This window comes from Panulirus ornatus, chromosome 19 (genome assembly GCF_036320965.1).
Source record: "Panulirus ornatus isolate Po-2019 chromosome 19, ASM3632096v1, whole genome shotgun sequence".
Taxonomy (NCBI): Eukaryota; Metazoa; Arthropoda; class Malacostraca; order Decapoda; family Palinuridae; genus Panulirus; species Panulirus ornatus.
The window spans coordinates 51003400-51026313 of record NC_092242.1 but is presented as its reverse complement, the minus strand read 5'-3'; the positions used below and the strand labels follow the sequence as shown (position 1 = coordinate 51026313).

At 38.9% G+C, this 22914-nt stretch overlaps 1 protein-coding gene across 2 annotated transcripts; it reads right to left on the bottom strand.

Annotated features, from left to right (window-relative positions):
- Nucleotides 1-4208: 4208 nt before the first annotated feature.
- On the bottom strand, nt 4209-22652 carry LOC139755499 (uncharacterized). Of its 2 annotated transcripts, none has more exons than XM_071673850.1 (2): nt 22483-22652; nt 4209-7414 (listed from the first exon to the last, which is right to left on the bottom strand). In XM_071673850.1, the coding sequence occupies exon 2, from the start codon at nt 6139-6141 to the stop codon at nt 4636-4638; it is 1506 nt and encodes a 501-aa protein (XP_071529951.1). In that variant the 5' UTR covers nt 6142-7414; nt 22483-22652; the 3' UTR covers nt 4209-4635. The 2 variants fall into 2 exon arrangements, with proteins under 2 accessions (XP_071529951.1, XP_071529952.1); XM_071673851.1 differs by lacking the exon at nt 22483-22652 and adding an exon at nt 15011-15049.
- Nucleotides 22653-22914: the final 262 nt, after the last annotated feature.

Here is a 22914-nt window from a genome sequence, read left to right as displayed (position 1 = left end):
CTGCTAAATTGGGAATCTATAGGCCCACTTTCAGCTATATCTGGCCTTACTCTGTTGTACTAAGGATCTACGGGCCCATCTCAGGCTTCACATGGCCTCATTCTGCTGTCTATGTACCCACTTCAGGCTTCACGTAGCTTCACTCTGCTATACTGGTGATCTATGACCCCACCTGTCAAAAACTTAAGTGTATCATGGGCTATAATAGAGAATTTTATAAAGCCCTTCAGATTCGATGACACTAGTATGACAGAAAAGGATATTCCTGTTCAATCTTGTCTTGCAGAACCATAATGGTAATGAGGAAAAATTTGAAAATTCAAGATAATTAAAAAATAGATGAAGACGGATTCAAAGCCCTTGGAAATAATAGAAGTCAGAGCAACAGATCCATGGTTGGAAAGGGTATATAACAGTAACCTTCTTTGGGAAAGGCTATACACTATACACTAATGATAAGAGGAAGAACAGTAAACAAAAAAGTGTAAGTGTGGAGGTACACTCCTTCAAAACACAGGGATGAATACCAGCTGGTCCATGTGCCTTAATTGTATCCAGAGAGAGAACAGCTTTTTGGACAGTATAAATAAACAATACAAGGAAGGATATAATGTTAATAAGCATTAGGGGATGAGGAAATATCAGTCTCTATGGCAGAGTGAGAAAAGAGAACCAAAGGGTTGGTTCATCACTGGGAGAGAAAACTTTTGTACTGTCATAATGGAAATATAAAGTACCTAAGAAAGAGCCATGTAGTTCTTGCCTGTGTAAGACACTTTCTATTGTGTAAACTGGCCTAAAGGCATTATCAGGAACTTATGCCTTAGTTTTCTCACAATGTATATGGCACCAATTTTCATCTATTAATGGTCCTATAGTGTCTTTCACACTACAAATACTATAGTGTCCACATATTCAAAATATGGCTCTTTTTCTCATCCCCATCAGTAAGCTGTTCAGTCTTCAATTAATCAATACAAATAAAAGAATCTTTTGTGATTAACTTTCACTTTATAATCACTTTTCTCTTGTCTCAGAAATCTTTTACATTTCTCGTTAATCAACCATAAGATCATTAGGTTAAATTCCACCTTTTCATCATTCTGCAGAATCCACTTTTTCTGGTCTTAAAGTTCCTTTTCATATTATTCATTTGTCTAGGAGTGTTACAATGCTATAGTAAGTTCTTCCTAATCTTCTGTGAAGATGTTGTCTCTTTCCCTTAATATTTCTAAGTGCTGTTCCACATCTCTTGCCTCGCTTTCTATTAGTGTTAGGTCACCAATTCCTATTCGCCCAAGCTCCTTCTCTTACTGTATTTTAAATCACTGTAAATTGTTTATATGAAATCAACCACTCTAATAATATGTTCCCTTCCATGATTTTGCAATGTCAAAAAAAATTCCCATTAAGTACTTAATTCACAACCGATCTAAGAAGTTCTTATAAGCCTGACTCTGTATGTGGTAGTGTAGAGGAGTGTGCCATCTGGGTGTAAATGGAGTATGTGGAATGCACGTGTGAGTACACTAGTATGTGATATGTGGGTATAGATTATTGATGTTCTCTTGATATGCTGACTTTATGTGTGATCCCTCATTCACACATAATACATTAACTCGAAAGAGAAAAGCTAGTTTTAGAGGGATGATTTTTTTTATTTATCATTTCTGTGATATTGCATAGGAGAGAAATAGTTCTAGGCTTACAATTTTGAACTCATATTGATAAACAGGAAAACCAGCACCAAATATGTGACCTTACATATATGGTGTACCTAAACATAAACCAGAATATATGCCTCACACTACGGCAAATATTAATAACATTGGTCAACAAACTTTTTTTCCCCACAAACTAAAATAGGTGGACCTTAAAGAACTTTTTACACTGAATTTAAATATCTTTTTAAAATTTTCTATCAGGCATGGTTTTTAAGTGATGCAGCAATCAAATCTTATAATAGGTATATATTACTCATTCATAAATAAGGCTGGTATTACGCCTAAAAACTTAACTCAGGAATACAGAAGTGTATAACTTTTGGCTATATTTGGCTTCAGGAACATCTTCCTTAGTGTCCAGCAGTAGCCTGCGAACATAAAGGGGATCCATTTTCCTTGGTACCACATTTCCTTGTCCAAAATCTCTTGGTGAAATCTTTTGTGGTGCTCATCACTGATATTTCAAGAAAAAGTCTAAGTGCAAGTCCAAAAAACGAATTTTTAGACTAATATTGGACCCCAGAGCTTTCTATGAAGTCAATAGATCTCTTACATCACAGGAGTTTTCTGATCAGAGATTACCGAAAAAATCTTTACAAACTCTATAATGACAGCCATGTAGGTTTTTCAACTTCATTTAGCTCTTCATCGAACTTTTCATCCTGAAGCAGTTTCATGATCTGTAGTCCCACAAAAATACCCTCCTTGATTTTTGCATCACAGACTCTGGGGAATTTATTCTTCAAATATGTGAATCCATGGCCAGTTTTATCCATACCTTTGGCCTGAGCTTAATGTACAAAGGAGGCAAATAAACTTTTTCAAGATCAACAAGTGGAGATTGATGACAGTCTTCTTAGATGGAGTCAGTGATGTTCATTTTGGCCACACTTTTTTTACATAATGATTTTTCTTCTCCCAGCTGTCCCATTCACAGAGGAAGCAACAGAACTTCATGTAACCAAGTAGCATTCCCAATAAAACTGTCACTACCTTTATGTCACCACATACATTCCACTTAAAGTCCCCATCCTAAATTTCTTCCAAATAAGCTTCATGTTATCATGCAATTCCTTTATGTTAGCTGCATGAGCCAGAGGAATGAAAGGGAATTCATTTCCATTGTGAGTAGAACTGCTTTCACACTTACTTTTGGAGATTCAATAAACAAGCACTACTCATCTGTGTTATATTCATGGGCAAATACCTTCATAACAGAACAAACATCACTGCAAAAAAACAGACCATCTTCAAGGGAGAAAAATTCGTTGAAAATGACATGGCGACCATGATAACAACAAACTTTAGTTTCATTCTGGAGAAGATTCTAGCTCTTTAACATGGAACCCAAAAGTTTGCTTGCTTCTTGGACAAATTTAAATTGCAGATGAGATCATTAAGATCTCCTTGACTCAACAAATGAGGTTCACTTGAAGAACAGCTTGCTTCAGATGTTGGATCCATATTGTCTTCTATGGATTCCTGGATCACCAGATTCATTGTTACTCAGTATCATGTTTCTTCGAGGCTCTGGCACAGGTAATTCCTGATTGGAAGGTACTGGCCTCATAGCAGATGGTGAATTACGATATCTAACAGTAAGCCTGGATTTTGATGTTATACCATTTATATTTGTCAGGCAAAAGTAGCATTCCAAAGCATGATCTTTGGGTTCTCTCCAAACCATAGGAATGGCAAAAGACATATTGCGTGAAGCTTTTGCCCATGCTGTGAGAAGCCTGACACATGTGACACAATAGATATGGGGGGCCTAACTCTTATGCTGGTCGCCCACTTTACAACCAAAGTAATGCTCATAGCATTTTTTAATGAGGGGTGTGAAAGAATGTCTTTGCAATGGAATTTCAATTCACTGCAGATGTAGGAGAAAGAATTCAGACTATTTACACAGTTTCTTGGCATTATAATTGTGGATGGGGTATCAGCACAACACTTGAATACACAAAAGCACAATCTGTCAACAGAGTGGAAAAGACACAGTTTACACATTGAGTTCTAGCCTGCAACTGACAGAGAACTACTACTCAGGAGTGAGCACTGCCTGAATGTCCCATTTCCAGTTGTGTTTCTACAGGCCCTTAGTGATTCATTTATCAAAATCTGTTCTTTAAAAAAGAAGCTATTGCACTTCACAAACAATGAAAAAACAGTGTTAAACTCCTTGTTTCAAATGCTCTGCGGATCACTGGTACATATATACTGTACTTAATGATATGCGAGTATGCTGGAACAAAAAATTCTTGGTGACAGAGAAATTCTGAAATCATATTTGTATTCAGTGTGCAAAAATTCATAAGAAACAGTAAATATATTTCTGGGACAAAATCTTTGTTGACCAGTGTAATGAAATGTGCTATGAAAAGTGCTTGGCAGAGCAGACACTTAATTGTCCAAATATGTCTAATCTCTTCAACAATGAATAAAAAACTCACATATACTGGGTATCAATGATACTCTAGTTAATATGTTCAAGTAACAGACACTTAGTAATCATATTTCTGCCTTGTATGACTTCAACATTTATAAAATTGATAAGCTTTCATTCAATTCATTATCGATAATAAAAATATACACAACCATTTCCAGGTGTGGTAGTTCCTAACATAGTTTTCCTTATAATGAATCACCATATAAAATATATATATACAGATTGATTCAACATACAAACAATATTACTACTTTACACAGGAATATGATGCAACAGACACACATTTCTCCCTCAACATACTGAAGGTAATTTGTTTTTTAAGGGAACCATAAACAAGTTTATAAACTTTTGTGTGAATCGCCACTTACCTGTTTGATAAATCACAGAATGAATGATGTTTAGATGCACTCATTAATGGAAGAACATTTATAATCCTCTGTTATGAATTTAACTTCAAAAGGCTCAGAACTCTTCCTTAACAATGTCACGATCATCCATTTGAGCCTTTATAGATGGTGGAAAGAGAGTTTTGGGCTGTTCTGAACAATGCTCTGTCTTTATAATGATGGATTCAACACCATTATCGCTTTCTTGTTTCATTCCTTCAGGACTATCAGATTTCTGTACTGCTGAATACATCTGATGTTGAGATGGTTTCATTTTTGCATGAAGACTCAAGTGTTGAACCAAATTACTTCTATGAGAAAAGGCCTTTTGACAGTGTGAGCATTCATATGGTCTCTCTCCTGTGTGAACTGACATATGGTACCCTAAGCTACTCCTCTGGGAAAAGGTCTTTAAACAATGCGCACATCCATATGGTTTCTCCCCAGTATGAATTCTCATGTGCTGCACTAGTGTAGTCTTCTGAGAGAAGGTCTTTGGACAATGTGGACATTCATATGGCTTCTCTCCTGTATGAACTGTCATGTGCCGCATCAAATTACCCCTTTGAGAGAAAGTCTTTTGGCAATGTGAACATTCAAATGGCTTCTCTCCTGTATGAGTAGTTATGTGTTTCACTAAAGAACTTTTTTCAGAGAAGGTCTTTTGGCAATGGGAACATTTATATGGCTTTTCTCCAGTATGAATAGCCATATGCTGCACTAAAATACCTCTTTTGCAGAAAGTCTTTTGACAGTGTAAACATTCATGTAGCTTATCACCTGTATGAACAGTCATATGCCGAACCAACTTACTTTTCAGGCGGAAGGTCTTTTGGCACTGCGAACATTCATATGGCTTCTCTCCTGTATGAATCGTCATGTGCTGCACTAAAGCACCTTTCTGGCTGAATGTTTTATGGCACTGTGAACATTCATATGGCTTTTCCCCTGTATGAAGAGTCTTGTGCTGCATTAAGTGACTCCTTTGTGAGAAGGCTTTTTGACAATGTGGGCACTCATATGGCTTCTCACCTGTATGAATTCTCATGTGCTGCATTAAATTACTGCATTGAGTAAAAGTCTTTTGGCACTGTGAGCATTTATAAGGCTTTTCTCCAGTATGAATAATCATGTGCTGCTTTAACTTACTCCTCTGGCAAAAGGTCTTTTGGCATTGTGCACATTTATGTGGCTTTTCTCCTGTATGAACAGCCATGTGCTGTACTAAAGTACCCTTCTGTCTGAAGGTCTTTTGGCACTGTGAACATTCAAATGGCTTTTCTCCTGTATGAACAGTCATATGTCGCACTAAATTACTCTTCTGGGAAAAGGACTTTTGGCACTGCGAACATATATATTGTTCCTCTCTTGTATGAAATGATACCCGCTTTCTAAGACCATAATGTTGAGTAAAGCTTTCCTGGGTTTGTAAATCCTTGAAGGGCTCCTCAGCTTTGTGTGGAAGCACATGCTCTTTCAAGAAAGAATCCTTTAAAAATGTTTTACTGCATGCTGAACATGCCACTTGGTCACCCTCCATAATGCAGTCCTGTAAAAAATACTGCAGTTCAAAGTACAGCATATGACAGCCTTAAATGTTCAATGAGTGAACAAGAGAGGTAGAGTGAACAACCCTGACAGCTGGAATGTGTAAAGTGAGAATGACAAGACTGGTGAGCGGTGATGTAGTATATGAACAGTTAACCCTACATCATCCAGGATTAACAGCAGTGAGATGAACTGTTCATAACCTGTGCCCAGTGGAGTAAACAGCATCTAAGCCTCAGGTTTGCCTCTCCTATTTAAGATCAAGTGAGGTCAGGTTCACCCACCCCATCCTCAGAGAAACACCAAACCCTCATCAGAACCTGCTGGGAATTAAAGTTCCTGTGTTTTATAACATAGATTATTCCCAACTCATGAGAAGTTCCCACATTTCTTACAAGCAAAATATAGCTAGACTTTGGACATACTTTCTTGTAGAAAACCTGTTTTTTTAAATTGCAAGTCTGCCACTTATGTCTGCTCCCAACTAATGGTGACAATATATGATTAATGTCTTTAAGGTTAATTCCAACAAAAGCGAAAGAAATTTTTTGTTTACACATACCCTTACAATCACCTTTGTTCACATATATCTCAGTCTTTCCATTTGTGATACACATGTCCGGAGTTCATGTTGTGACTTTTGCCAGAAACTTCATATGGCACTGGAAGCAATTAATGAAAAATACACAAGTTCACTTTGATTGTCTAATTCTACCAAACAAGGATATGAGTTCTAAGAAAATACACATATAAATATATTTCAGGACAATATTTCATAAGATCATTTTATGAAAAATTAATTATACAATGGTTCTAGTCACAGAAAGAAGTAACTAACAACAGCATACTTTTTACTTTTTAGTGATTTTGAAAATTACATTAAAAATAAGGCAGTCTTTGTCACTAAAGAAATGAGGCTTATCACAATGCTCTCTAAATGAACTAACTGAATTACATATAAACTGTGGTCCTTTTCATTTCAAAGTTCCTTCCCTCACAATATTCTTTTTACTACATTGCTTGTGATTTACTTACATAATGTATAAGTGCTGTTCCTACTGCCTCTGGTGTTACTATTTCTATATACTTTTACTGTCACTGATGTTTTTCAGCTGGTTCTACTGTTGCTCTTACTTGAACCATAATACATAGTTTCTCATTCATGCACATTTTTTCCTTGTGGCTGAGCAGCTGAATGTTGTTACAAGGCTCTCCATACTAATACAATTATCAAACTACTTTCTTATTGCAGCTTGTCAATTAGGAATGCTTGGAGGCTTATATCACAATCTTCTGAACACCAGGACCTGCCAATGATAGAAGAGTATACATTAGCATAATATATTGATGGTATGACAGATGAGACTGGGCTGCCAAGCCAACAGGAACAGATCACAAATTTACATGAAACCCTGACAGCATACTGAGACAAAGTCAACAACATTGAGATGACAGTATAGAGACGTATAAAAGAAAGAGGCAGGAGGTCAAGAGAAAGGTGCAAGAGGTGAAAAAGAAGGCAAATGAGAGTTGGGGTGAGAGAGTATCATCAAATCTTAGGAAGAATAAAAAGATGTTCTGGAAGGAGGTAAATAAAGTGCGTAAGATAAGGGAACAAACGGGAACATCAGTGAACGGGGTTAATGGTGATGTGAGAAGGAGATGGAGTGAATATTTTGAAGGTTTGTTGAATGTGTTTGATGATAGAGTAACAGATATAGGGTGTTTTGGTTGAGGTGGTGTGTAAAGTGAGAGGGTTAGGGAGAATGATTTGGTAAACAGAGAAGAGGTAGCAAAAGCTTTGTGGAAGATGAAAGTCGGCAACAAGGCAGCAGGTTTGGATGGTATTGCAGTGGAATTTATTAAAAAAGGGAGTGACTGTATTGTTGACTGGTTGGTAAGGTTATTTAATGTATGTATGACTCATGGTGAGGTGCCTGAGGATTGGTGGAATGCTTGCATAGTGCCACTGTACAAAGGCAAAGGGGATAAAAGTTAGTGCTCAAATTACAGAGGTATAAGTTTGTTGAGTATTCCTGGGAAATTATATGGGAGGGTATTGATTGAGAGGGTGAAGGCATGTACAGAGCATCAGACTGGGGAAGAGCAGTGTGGATTCAGAAGTGGTAGAGGATGTGTGGATCAGGTGTTTGCTTTGAAAAATGTATGTGAGAAATACTTAGAAAAGCAAATGGATTTGTATGTAGCATTTATGGATCTGGAGAAGGCATATGATAGAGATGCTCTGTGGAAGGTTTTAAGAATATATGGTGGGAGGCAAGGTGTTAGAAGCAGTGAAAAGTTTTTATCGAGGGTGTAAGGCATGTATTTGAGTAGGAAGAGAGGAAAGTGATTGGTTCTCAGTGATGATGGTTTGCGGCAGGGGTGTGTGATGTCTCCATGGTTGTTTAATTTGTTTATGGATGGGGTTGTTGGGGAGGTAAATGCAAGAGTTTTGGAAAGAGGGGCAAGTATGCAGTCTGCTGTGGATGAGAGAGCTTGGGAAGTGAGTCAGTTCTTGTTCGCTGATGATACAGCACTAGTGGCTGATTTGGGTAAGAAACTGCAGAAGCTGGTGACTGAGTTTGGTAAAGTGTGTGAAAGAAGAAAGCTGACAGCAAATGTGAAGAAGAGCAAGGTTATTAGGCACAGTAGGGTTGAGGGACAAGTCAATTGGGAGGTAAGCTTGAATGGAGAAAAACTGGAGTAAGTGAAGTGTTTTAGATATCTGGGAGTGGATTTGGCAGCGGATGGAACCATGGAAGCGGAAGTGAATCATAGGGTGGGGGAGGAGGCAAAAGTTCTGGGAGCATTGAAAAATGTGTGGAAGTCAAGAACGTTATCTTGGAAAGCAAAAATGGGCATGTTTAAAGGAATAGTTTTTCCAACAATGTTATATGGTTGTGAGGCATGGGCTATAGAGGGTTGTGCGGAGGAAGGTGGATGTGTTGGAAACGAAATGTTTGAGGACAATATGTGGTGTGAGGTGGTTTGATCGAGTAAGTAATGAAAGGGTAAGAGAGATGTGTGGTAATAAAAAGAGTGTGGTTGACAATGCAGAAGAGGGTGTGTTGAAATGGTTTGGAGAATCAGTGAAGAAAGAGGTGGAGGGAAGGAGAAGTGGGAGACCAAATTGGAGGTGGAAGGATGGAGTGAAAGAGATTTTGAGCAATCGGGGCCTGAACATACAGGAGGGTGAAAGGAGTGCAAGGAATTGGAATGATGTGGTATATCGAGGTTGACGTGCTGTCAATGGATTGAACCAGGGCATGTGAAGCATCTGGGGTAAACCATGGAAAGGTCTGTGGGGCCTGGATGTGGAAAGGGTGGTGTGGTTTTGGTGCATTACACATGATAGCTAGGGAGTGAGTGTGAACGAAAGTGGCCTTTTTTTTTGTTTGTTCCTGGTATACCCTCGCTGGATGGGGGATGCTATTTTGTGTGTGGCATGGTGGCGACGGGAATGGATAAAGGCAGCAAGTACGGATATGTTCATGTGTATATATGTATATGTCTATGTATGTATATGTAGGTAAATGTAGAAAAGTACGTTTATGCATATGTGCGTGTATGGGCATTATGTATATACATGTGTATGTGGGTGGGTTGGGCCATCCCTCATCTGTTTCCTTGCGCTACCTTGCTGATGCAGGACACAGTGGTTAAGTATAATAGATAAAATATATATATATATATATATATATATATATATATATATATATATATATATATATATATATATATATATATTTTTTTTTTTTTTTTTTTTTTTTTTTTTTTTTTTTTTTTTTTTTTTATACTTTGTCGCTGTCTCCCGCGTTTGCGAGGTAGCGCAAGGAAACAGACGAAAGAAATGGCCCAACCCCCCCCATACACATGTATATACATACGTCCACACACGCAAATATACATACCTACACAGCTTTCCATGGTTTACCCCAGACGCTTCACATGCCTTGATTCAATCCACTGACAGCACGTCAACCCCGGTATACCACATCGCTCCAATTCACTCTATTCCTTGCCCTCCTTTCACCCTCCTGCATGCTCAGGCCCCGATCACACAAAATCTTTTTCACTCCATCTTTCCACCTCCAATTTGGTCTCCCTCTTCTCCTTGTTCCCTCCACCTCCGACACATATATCCTCTTGGTCAATCTTTCCTCACTCATCCTCTCCATGTGCCCAAACCACTTCAAAACACCCTCTTCTGCTCTCTCAACCACGCTCTTTTTATTTCCACACATCTCTCTTACCCTTACGTTACTCACTCGATCAAACCACCTCACACCACACATTGTCCTCAAACATCTCATTTCCAGCACATCCATCCTCCTGCGCACAACTCTATCCATAGCCCACGCCTTGCAACCATACAACATTGTTGGAACCACTATTCCTTCAAACATACCCACTTTTGCTTTCCGAGATAATGTTCTCGACTTCCACACATTCTTCAAGGCCCCCAGGATTTTCGCCCCCTCCCCCACCCTATGATCCACTTCCGCTTCCATGGTTCCATCCGCTGCCAGATCCACTCCCAGATATCTAAAACACTTTACTTCCTCCAGTTTTTCTCCATTCAAACTCACCTCCCAATTGACTTGACCCTCAACCCTACTGTACCTAATAACCTTGCTCTTATTCACATTTACTCTTAACTTTCTTCTTCCACACACTTTACCAAACTCAGTCACCAGCTTCTGCAGTTTCTCACATGAATCAGCCACCAGCGCTGTATCGTCAGCGAACAACAACTGACTCACTTCCCAAGCTCTCTCATCCCCAACAGACTTCATACTTGCCCCTCTTTCCAAAACTCTTGCATTCACCTCCCCAACAACCCCATCCATAAACAAATTAAACAACCATGGAGACATCACACACCCCTGCCGCAAACCTACATTCACTGAGAACCAATCACTTTCCTCTCTTCCTACACGTACACATGCCTTACATCCTCGATAAAAACTTTTCACTGCTTCTAACAACTTTCCTCCCACACCATATATTCTTAATACCTTCCACAGAGCATCTCTATCAACTCTATCATATGCCTTCTCCAGATCCATAAATGCTACATACAAATCCATTTGCTTTTCTAAGTATTTCTCACATACATTCTTCAAAGCAAACACCTGATCCACACATCCTCTACCACTTCTGAAACCACACTGCTCTTCCCCAATCTGATGCTCTGTACATGCCTTCACCCTCTCAATCAATACCCTCCCATATAATTTACCAGGAATACTCAACAAACTTATACCTCTGTAATTTGAGCACTCACTCTTATCCCCTTTGCCTTTGTACAATGGCACTATGCACGCATTCCGCCAATCCTCAGGCACCTCACCATGAGTCATACATACATTAAATAACCTTACCAACCAGTCAACAATACAGTCACCCCCTTTTTTAATAAATTCCACTGCAATACCATCCAAACCTGCTGCCTTGCCGGCTTTCATCTTCCGCAAAGCTTTCACTACCTCTTCTCTGTTTACCAAATCATTTTCCCTAACCCTCTCACTTTGCACACCACCTCGACCAAAACACCCTATATCTGCCACTCTATCATCAAACACATTCAACAAACCTTCAAAATACTCACTCCATCTCCTTCTCACATCACCACTACTTGTTATCTTGTGTTCAGTGTTGTAAATGGAAATGGTGAAGAGCTTGTAGATTTATGTGCTGAAAAAGGACTGATGATTGGGAATACCTGGTTTAAAAAGCGAGATATACATAAGTATACTTATGTAAGTAGGAGAGATGGCCAGAGAGCGTTATTGGATTACGTGTTAATTGACAGGCGTGCGAAAGAGAGACTTTTGGATGTTAATGTGCTGAGAGGTGCAACTGGAGGGATGTCTGATCATTATCTTGTGGAGGCTACGGTGAAGATTTGTATGGGTTTTCAGAAAAGAAGAATGAATGTTGGGGTGAAGAGGGTGGTGAGAGTAAGTGAGCTTGAGAAGGAGACCTGTGTGAGGAAGTACCAGGAGAGACTGAGTACAGAATGGAAAAAGGTGAGAACAATGGAAGTAAGGGGAGTGGGGGAGGAATGGGATGTATTTAGGGAATCAGTGATGGATTGCACAAAAGATGCTTGTGGCATGAGAAGAGTGGGAGGTGGGTTGATTAGAAAGGGTAGTGAGTGGTGGGATAAAGAAGTAAGAGTATTAGTGAAAGAGAAGAGAGAGGCATTTGGATGATTTTTGCAGGGAAAAAATGCAATTGAGTGGGAGATGTATAAAAGAGAGAGACAGGAGGTCAAGAGAAAGGTGCAAGAGGTGAAAAAAAGGGCAAATGAGAGTTGGGGTGAGAGAGTATCATTAAATTTTGGGGAGAATAAAAAGATGTTCTGGAAGGAGGTAAATAAAGTGCGTAAGACAGGGGAGCAAATGGGAACTTCGGTGAAGGGCGCAAGTGGGGAGGTGATATATATATATATATCACCTACACACATACCTACACAGCTTTCCATGGTTTACCCCAGACGCTTCACATGCCCTGATTCAATCCACTGACAGCACGTCAACCCCGGTATACCACATCGATCCAATTCACTCTATTCCTTGCCCTCCTTTCACCCTCCTGCATGTTCAGGCCCTGATCACACAAAATCTTTTTCACTCCATCTTTCCACCTCCAATTTGGTTTCCCACTTCTCGTTCCCTCCACCTCCGATACATATATCCTCTTGGTCAATCTTTCCTCACTCATTCTCTCCATGTGCCCAAACCATTTCAAAACACCCTCTTCTGCTCTCTCAACCACGCTCTTTTTATTTCCACACATCTCTCTTACCCTTACGTTACTTACTCGATCAAACCACCTCACACCACACATTGTCCTCAAACATCTCATTTCCAGCACATCCACCCTCCTGCGCACAACTCTATCCATAGCCCACGCCTAGCAACCATACAAAATTGTTGGAACCACTATTCCTTCAAACATACCCATTTTTGCTTTCCGAGATAATGTTCTCGACTTCCACACATCCTTCAAGGCTCCCAGGATTTTCGCCCCCTCCCCCACCCTATGATCCACTTCCACTTCCATGGTTCCATCTGCTGCCAGATCCACTCCCAGATATCTAAAACACTTTACTTCCTCCAGTTTTTCTCCATTCAAACTTACCTCCCAATTGACTTGACCCTCAACCCTACTGTACCTAATAACCTTGCTCTTATTCACATTTACTCTTAACTTTCTTCTTTCACACACTTTACCAAACTCAGTCACCAGCTTCTGCAGTTTCTCACATGAATCAGCCACCAGCGCTGTATCATCAGCGAACAACAACTGACTCACTTCCCAAGCTCTCTCATCCACAACAGACTTCATACTTGCCCCTCTTTCCAAAACTCTTGCATTCATCTCCCTAACAACCCCATCCATAAACAAATTAAACAACCATGGAGACATCACACACCCCTGCCGCAAACCTACATTCACTGAGAACCAATCACTTTCCTCTCTTCCTACACGTACACATGCCTTACAACCTCGATTAAAACTTTTCATTGCTTCTAACAACTTGCATCCCACACCATATATTCTTAATACCTTCCACAGAGCATCTCTATCAACTCTATCATATGCCTTCTCCAGATCCATAAATGCTACATACAAATCCATTTGCTTTTCTAAGTAATTCTCAAATACAATCTTCAAAGCAAACACCTGATCCACACATCCTCTACCACTTCTGAAACCATATATATATATATATATATATATATATATATATATATATATATATATATATATATCCCTGGGGATAGGGAATTAAGAATACTTCCCACGTATTCCCTGCGTGTCGTAGAAGGCGACTAAAAGGGGAGGGAGCGGGGGGCTGGAAATCCTCCCCTCTCGTTTTTTTTTTTCAATTTTCTAAAAGAAGGAACAGAGAATTGGGCCAGGTGAGGGTATTCCCTCAGAGGCCCAGTCCTCTGTTCTTAACGCTACCTCGCTAATGCGGGAAATGGCGAATAGTTTGAAAGAAAGAAAAGATATATATATATATATATATATATATATATATATATATATATATATATATATTACTTATATTTTATTTATTTTGCTTTGTCGCTGTCTCCCGCGTTTGCGAGGTAGCGCAAGGAAACAGACGAAAGAAATGGCACAACCCACCCCCATACACAATGTACACACACACACGCCCACACACGCAAATATACATACCTATACCTCTCAATGTACACATATATATATATACACACACAGACACATACATATATACCCATGCACACAATTCACACTGTCTGCCCCTATTCATTCCCATCGCCATCTCGCCACACATGGAATACCATCCCTCTCCCCCCTCCCCCCTCAACCCTATTGAACCTAATAACCTTGTTTTTATTCACACTTACACTCAACTTTCTCCTTTCACACACTTTTCCATACTCAGTCACCAGGTTCTGAAGTTTCTCATTTGAATCAGCCACCAGCTCTGTATCATTGGCAAATAACAACTGACTCACTTCCCAGGTCCTTCCATCCCCAACATAATGCATACTTGCCCCTCTCTCCAAAACTCTTGCATTTACCTCCCTAACCATCCAAACCATAAATGAATTAAACAACCATGGGGACACCCCTGCTACAGACTGACTTTCACTGGGAACCAATCACTCCCCTCTCTTCCTACTCGTACACATGCCTTACATCCTTGATAAAAACTTTTCACTGCTTCCAGCAGCTTACCTCCCACACCATATACTCATAAGACTTCTACAAAGCATCTCTATCAACCCTATCATATACCTTCTTCAGATTCATTAATCTCTCGACATTTCTATCAAGGTCCAGCCTAGATATGGACTTTTAGGACATTACTGGAAGAAAAAAGGAATCATTCTTACATTGGGGCATCCTCATCTTGAACACTGTGTTCAGTTCTGGTTACCCTGCTTGAAAAAAGATAGAATGGAGAGAGTTCAGAGAAAAGCTAACCAGATGATTTTCTGAGAAACACATTATATCAGGTGATTAAAAGACTTAAATCTATGCATCAAAGGGTTCTATACTCTTGATTTAATGAGCTACTTATGGAAAAATTCCTCTGATTTTATTCATAGTAATGGTTAAAAATTCATGGGCAATTATTTTACCTTGTATAAAGCAAAGTACTTTTTCAACAGAACTGTTGATATAAGTTGTGAATATAAGATATAATTAACCAATTACAGTGGTTGGAGGTAGTACCTATGTAGGTATACTTATGACCAGATATTTCATTTTCAATCCATGATTGACATTATTTGTGCCTTCCTAGCTATAGCAAATTTACAGAATCATTCAATCTATGTGTCTTTCTACTCTTAACACACTAATCTATAAGTTTCATATCTCTTCCTCCAACAAAAACAGCCTCAAAGGGATCCAGTAGTCTATTGCAGCTTAAATTCATTTGGAATCAAATTCACAGTATTTTGATGAGCATAGATCTAGTTAGTGACCAGATGGATGAGAGGAATTAATGCTCGTGATGTAAAGAAAGATATCAAAGTCTCAGGAGAAGGTTCAAAATATCTTAAATCTAAATGAGTTCAACTTTAAAAAGATATAAGGATGTCTTGGTTTCAATAAGTTGTTGATGAAAAGAAAAAGCTGCTGGTTATCATTATTTATAGAAAGACACCTAGACATTTCAAACCTAAGCTGGATTTATTACTAAACAATCACAGTAGGTGCAAACTGGAATTTCCCCTAATGGGATAAAGAGCCTATCATAGTAGCCACATTGTCTTATTTGTTGTCCTAATGAAGTATAACGCACAAAGAAAACAGTCAAAGAGGGAGTAACTGCATCTGCCTATAATCTTGAAATATTCATAGGAGAGAGAGAAATGACCAGTGCATATCTATTTGATAAACAGGAAAAGCAGAGCTAATCATACAAATCCACACCAGTGGCAGGCCAAACTATAGAAACAGTTATGGCAAAACTTTAAATACATATCTATGGCAATAATTCAAATCATAACAATCTTGCTCTCTCCCTTACCTCTCCTTCCATACCAACAAACTTACCCATGACAGCTCCAAAATACTTAAATTCTCTAACCTCTTCCAGTCTTTCTTACCCCATATCCAAAGCACAATTTAGCACATTTTCTTCTTTCACTCTATATAGTCTTACAAAATCTATACTTTCACTCTGTTTCCTTTCAAACATCATTACATTCAATCATATACTCTTACACATTACATTCAATCATATACTCTTACACATTACATTCAATCATATACTCTTACACACATCATAAAATACACTTACAACCTTCTGCAACTCCTCTTCACTTTCAGCAAATAACTATCATCCACAAACAGAGTTGCCAAATGCCACCATATCTCATCACCACATTTCATCTCTGTACCCCCTTTCCTTAGTTCTGCTTTCATTTCTCTTATCGATCCACCTATATACGTATACTAAAATGCCACAGTGACATCACACAGCCCTGATTAACACCCACATGTATACTGTAACTCACTCAACTCTCCATCCACTCTTAAACAAGCATTTGATCCTCTATAGAAGGCTTTCACACCATCCCACACTTGTCCACCTACCCCATACATCCATTACAAATCCCACAGAGTATTCCACTCAACTCACTCCATCATACACTTTCTCCAATTCCATAAAAGCTGCATACAACTTCTTAGCTTTTGCTAAATACATTTTCAGTCAACTTTACCACAAAAATCTGATCTACGCACCCCTTAACTTTCCTAAAACCCACTTGCTCCTCACTTATTCTGCATTCAGTCACTTCCATCACTCTATCAATCAATATTTTTGCGTCCAATTTTCCTGGTATACTCAACAGACTTTTTTTTTTTTTTTTTTATACTTTGTCGCTGTCTCCCGCGTTTGCGAGGTAGCGCAAGGAAACAGACGAAGGAAATGGCCCCACCCCCCCCCATACACATGTATATACATACGTCCACACACGCAAATATACATACCTACACAACTTTCCATGGTTTACCCCAGACGCTTCACATGCCTTGATTCAATCCACTGACAGCACGTCAACCCCGGTATACCACATCGCTCCAATTCACTCTATTCCTTGCCCTCCTTTCACCCTCCTGCATGTTCAGGCCCCGATCACACAAAATCTTTTTCACTCCATCTTTCCACCTCCAATTTGGTCTCCCTCTTCTCCTCGTTCCCTCCACCTCCGACACATATATCCTCTTGGTCAATCTTTCCTCACTCATTCTCTCCATGTGCCCAAACCACTTCAAAACACCCTCTTCTGCTCTCTCAACCACGCTCTTTTTATTTCCACACATCTCTCTTACCCTTACGTTACTCACTCGATCAAACCACCTCACACCACACATTGTCCTCAAACATCTCATTTCCAGCACATCCATCCTCCTGCGCACAACTCTATCCATAGCCCACGCCTCGCAACCATACAACATTGTTGGAACCACTATTCCTTCAAACATACCCATTTTTGCTTTCCGAGATAATGTTCTCAACTTCCACACATTCTTCAAGGCCCCCAGAATTTTCGCCCCCTCCCCCACCCTATGATCCACTTCCGCTTCCATGGTTCCATCCGCTGCCAGATCCACTCCCAGATATCTAAAACACTTCACTTCCTCCAGTTTTTCTCCATTCAAACTCACCTCCCAATTGACTTGACCCTCAACCCTGCTGTACCTAATAACCTTGCTCTTATTCACATTTACTCTTAACTTTCTTCTTCCACACACTTTACCAAACTCAGTCACCAGCTTCTGCAGTTTCTCACATGAATCAGCCACCGGCGCTGTATCATCAGCGAACAACAACTGACTCACTTCCCAAGCTCTCTCATCCCCAACAGACTTCATACTTGCCCCTCTTTCCAAAACTCTTGCATTTACCTCCCTAACAACCCCATCCATAAACAAATTAAACAACCATGGAGACATCACACACCCCTGCCACAAACCTACATTCACTGAGAACCAATCACTTTCCTCTCTTCCTACACGTACACATGCCTTACATCCTCGATAAAAACTTTCCACTGCTTCTAACAACTTTCCTCCCACACCATATATTCTTAATACCTTCCACAGAGCATCTCTATCAACTCTATCATATGCCTTCTCCAGATCCATAAATGCTACATACAAATCCATTTGCTTTTCTAAGTATTTCTCACATACATTCTTCAACAGACTTATTCCCCTATAATTATTACATTCTTAGCACCTTTTCCTTTGAATAAAGGAACAGTAATAGATTTCACTGAAACCTCAGATACAACCATCTGTTTCCATGCTTAATAACATATTAGATGCATCCACTCTATCCACTTTCTCCTCCATACTTCAGCATTTCAGCTCTAATCCTATCCACTCCTGGTGCTTTTCCTACCTTCAGCCTCATTATCGCCTTTCTTACCAATATCATAAATGAGAAAACTCTCATAGTCATAGGTTTAGTCATTAAAAAACCCTGCTAAGTGTAATGACTTGGGATTTCTTTTTTCAGTATCTGAGTCATACAAAAGATTTTCTTATTCTTTCTTATCTTTATTATCTTACTTCATTTGTTGGGATCTTTGGTATCACAGGCACTCATTCTTTCCAATCTTGATTGTCTTTTTCTTCAGTTCCTTCAGATCTTTGACTGGCATCATATGCTCTCATTCTTTCCAATATGGACTGTATTTCAGTTTCATTTTTTTTGCACAATGTATTTTCATCTCCTCCTTTTCTAGAATATGACCTTGGTCTTTGGATTTTTGGCAGAGAAAGTAAAATGGAGGTAAGTACAGTAGAGGAAGTTTAGTACAGATAAGTACAGACAAGTATAGCAGAGGTAAGAGCAGCAAAGGAAGTAAAAGCAGAGGTAAATACTGGAGAGGTAAGTGACAGCAGCAGTATCATAACCAATGAGGTTAGGTGCTGTTATTGTGGTAGACTTGAAATAAGGAATAATTCTAAATTTCAGTACCTCTGAGGGGTACTCTAGTTTGTTAGATTATCCAAGTTTTACCCCGCCTTCTCATGGTAACCTTGTTATTACATCCTTAGGGGTGGAACTGAAAGGGGAGGCATTCCCTAATAACCCAGGCAATAGTTGTTGTAGTTTTCTTTTTACAAACACTTGAGGTGTGCTAGAGTTTTTAGTTTTCAAATAATCGAAGAGCCCCACTGCCTCTGGGAAACACTGTGCTAGAGTTGCCCTCTGCCAGTGGCCTGTCAAAGGTGAGGCTTTTTAGCCTCACCTTTGAAGTGGCACTGGAGTCTATCAAATATGCCGAGAAATAAAGGATGAGCAATTGAGGGTAAGACACTGAATGTAAATGGGATGACTATTTAGAGTAGAAGGAGGGAGCTTATGGAGAAAAGTTATTGTTTGGATGTGCTAGGGATTAGGGAAACTCATATCATTGGACAGGATGTATGGAGTGAAAATGGATATGATGACTACAAGTTAGAGGAGGGTGTGGAAGGAGTGGTATGGATGGAAATTTATGAATGCTATCAGACAAAATAGAAAGAAAGATATGCTATTCTGCTATCACTGGGAGTCCGGGATGGTGTTGCAGAGAATAGGATCAAGAATAGTGTGGGGAAAAGGAAGACTGGAATTATGAAGTATGCATGGGTATGTGTATATCCCCTCGCGAATATGAAGAATGTACAAGGTAGGGATGAAATAAGCATTTCTTGAGAAATTTGAATAATTGTATAAATGGTTCTGAGAATGAGAAAGACTAAGTTGTAATGGGTGATATAAATGCAAAACTGGGACGGGATGAAATTGGTAAGATCATTGGTAAATGGGGAGTGCCTGGAGTAAGTGAGAATGGAAGTTATCTTGCGGATGTCTGTGCTGAGAGGGGTTTATTCCTTGTAAATAGCTTTTTCAGCACAAGATGTTCCACAGGCATACATGGATGAGAAATATTGGAAGAGAAGAGCAAAAGAGTTTGACTGACTATGTGGCAGTGGATAAAAGACTGAAAAAAGGATGTGCTAGACGCTAGAGTTATGAAAGAATTTTTTGGAGACTGACTATTTTGCAGTTTTTGTGGGGATGCATATCAAGAAAAGTGGAGGTATGGTGTAAGGAAGAATGGAGAGAAAAAAGTATTGGCAAGCAAGAAGATGAAAGAGAAAAAATGCAGGGAGGTTACCCAAAAGTTTAGATGGAAGTGCAGTGAATGTAGGAATCTAGTCATGTGTGAATGAGGCATTTACAATGTTTAAAGAAAGACTACCAAAGGTCACAGAATTAGTAGATGGATACAAGGTCATGAGACATAGGAAGAGAAAAAGATATGCATGGTGGATGGAAGAGATTAGAAATCCTGTGGAAGAGAAGAAAATAGCACATGGTGGATTGCTCAAAAGGAATTTACCAGAGAAAGTTCAACAAAGGAGGAGGGAAGAATATAAAATGTTTATGCAGAATGTTAGGAAGTTGACTAGGGAAAGCAAAGAAAGAGTAGATGAAGATTTTGGAAGAAAGTCAAGTGAAAAGTTTGGAAAATAAACTACACTGGAAGGAGGTGAATTAAGAAAGAGGAGGATGTAAGAGAGGAAATGTTAATGTGAGATGAAGGAAGGGAAGTTGCTGAATCAAAAGGAGAAAGTGAAAGGAAGATAGAAAGAGTAGTTTGAAGAACTGATGAAAGTGGGAGACGGTGAGGCAGCTGTTGTTATATGCATGGGTGCGGAAGATGGAAGAAAAAGGACACAACTGCAAGGGCCTGTAGCAAAAAGGGAGGTAAAAAGAGCAATAATGAGGCTGAAGGTAGGAAATACACCTGGACTGGATGGGATTATGGCTGAAATGCTCTAGTATGCAGAAGAAAGTGTCATAGAGTGGATGCATCTGATATGCAACTTGGCATGGAGACAGAAGGTTGTGCCTGAGGTTTGCGTGAAATTTGTTATTGTTTTATTAACCAAAAGAAAAGATGCTAAGGATGTATGTAGCAATTACAGGGGAATAATTCTGTTAAGTATATCAAGAAAAGTGTATGCAAAAATGTTAATTGATAGAGTGATGGAACATGGGGGTTTTAGGAAAGGTTCTAGGTATAAAAATAAGAAGACACAGAAAATACCAACTACAAACACACAAAATTTTCATAAAACAAATAATTGTCCATTGAAATGGCTTCAAAGAAAGTAAGTTATTTACAGTATTATGAACTTATTCAAGCAAAGCATGCAAGATCTGATGATAAGTTTTCAAGGAATGACCAAAGTATGGATAAGTTCCATGAAATTTCACAGATGAAATAACCTGAAAAATCAAACTTCTACATCAAATGGCAATAAATTACACATTATAGTTTTCATGACAGAGAGACCCTAGGTCTGATTGAGAACTAGTTTCTTGCTTTTGTTTCATATGGTCTTGAATGGTGTAACTCAAATTTCCTTAACAGTCTCATTAACATTCCAGTCATATCCAAATATAATGATGAAATACAAGATAACTATCTTTAACTGGAAACTGTAGATAAAAAGACAGTAATCTATTTAAAAATCTATTTAAAAAGCTGGACAAATCCTGTATAAAAAATCATATAAATACCTTACTACTAGTGTTTGATTAATAGTATGCCAGATTTTAACTGATACATGCAAATACATATGGCTATGACTAAGCCTAAGCTCCCTTAACTTGGATTTGATGAAACAAAACGGTTTTGCCTCAAAATACTTGATCAAAACAATCTTGAACGTATCCATTTCTACAGAAACCATATCCTTTCAATGCATTGAAGGCTTTTGGAGGTTATAATGAGTAAACGGTAAGTGTGTCAATAACAAATTTCGTGATGTCAGACCAGGATATATCTGGCAACATGATAACATCATTTAATCATCCATCAACGACGTGATACGGATCTTCGTTTCACTCACTTGCAAGAGTTAGCTATCATTATAACGCTGCGTATCGTCTGTCAGCAGTAAATCAGAACACTCAGTACCTACGTTCAGCATAATATATGCAAGAATACATTGGACAGTGGCCCTCAATGTTGTCAAACACTTTTTCTTTGCCTGTGGGCATGAGCAGGCAGCATTTTATTAAGTAACAGTGAAACTTGTCCATGACATATTCTTCTTTTTCACCCTTATTACAAAAGGATTCGGCTTTTTTTCTGCAAGGGGCAATTGGTCTAACTGTACCATTTTTTCCTGAATGAACAATAAACATATCATTGCATGTGCACAAATGTATTCTGTAACATCAGCTGGTCGCCTGCATTTACCGCCGATGGCGACGACACCCTAGTCAGCCTTAAGATATGTAATTTATACAGTATAAACAAACTACAGGTCTTACCTGATTGCTGAGTGGCAACTGCGATCTATAGCATCCAGCCATTGCACATACAAACTGAGACAATATACCCAATGGGTACAGTTTATGGAATAACACCGACTCCTGTGATCTATAACTTATCGTCAATATTATTGTTTATGTAGTAACGGATGCTGCCGCTAGATGTCACAATCTCTGATGTTGATGCACAATATAGTTGCCACCTTCTGTTTTTATCCCTGAACATAATGAATATAATCTTAGTATTGTCCAGTTCTGAATTGCATGAAGTAAACATACAATCTACCTGCCATAATTAACATCCATGTGTAGATGAGGCACAAACAACCGTTCAGGTCACTCAAATATCCTTATCCAATGACCAGCGTATATATATATATATATATATATATATATATATATATATATATATATATATATATATATATATAT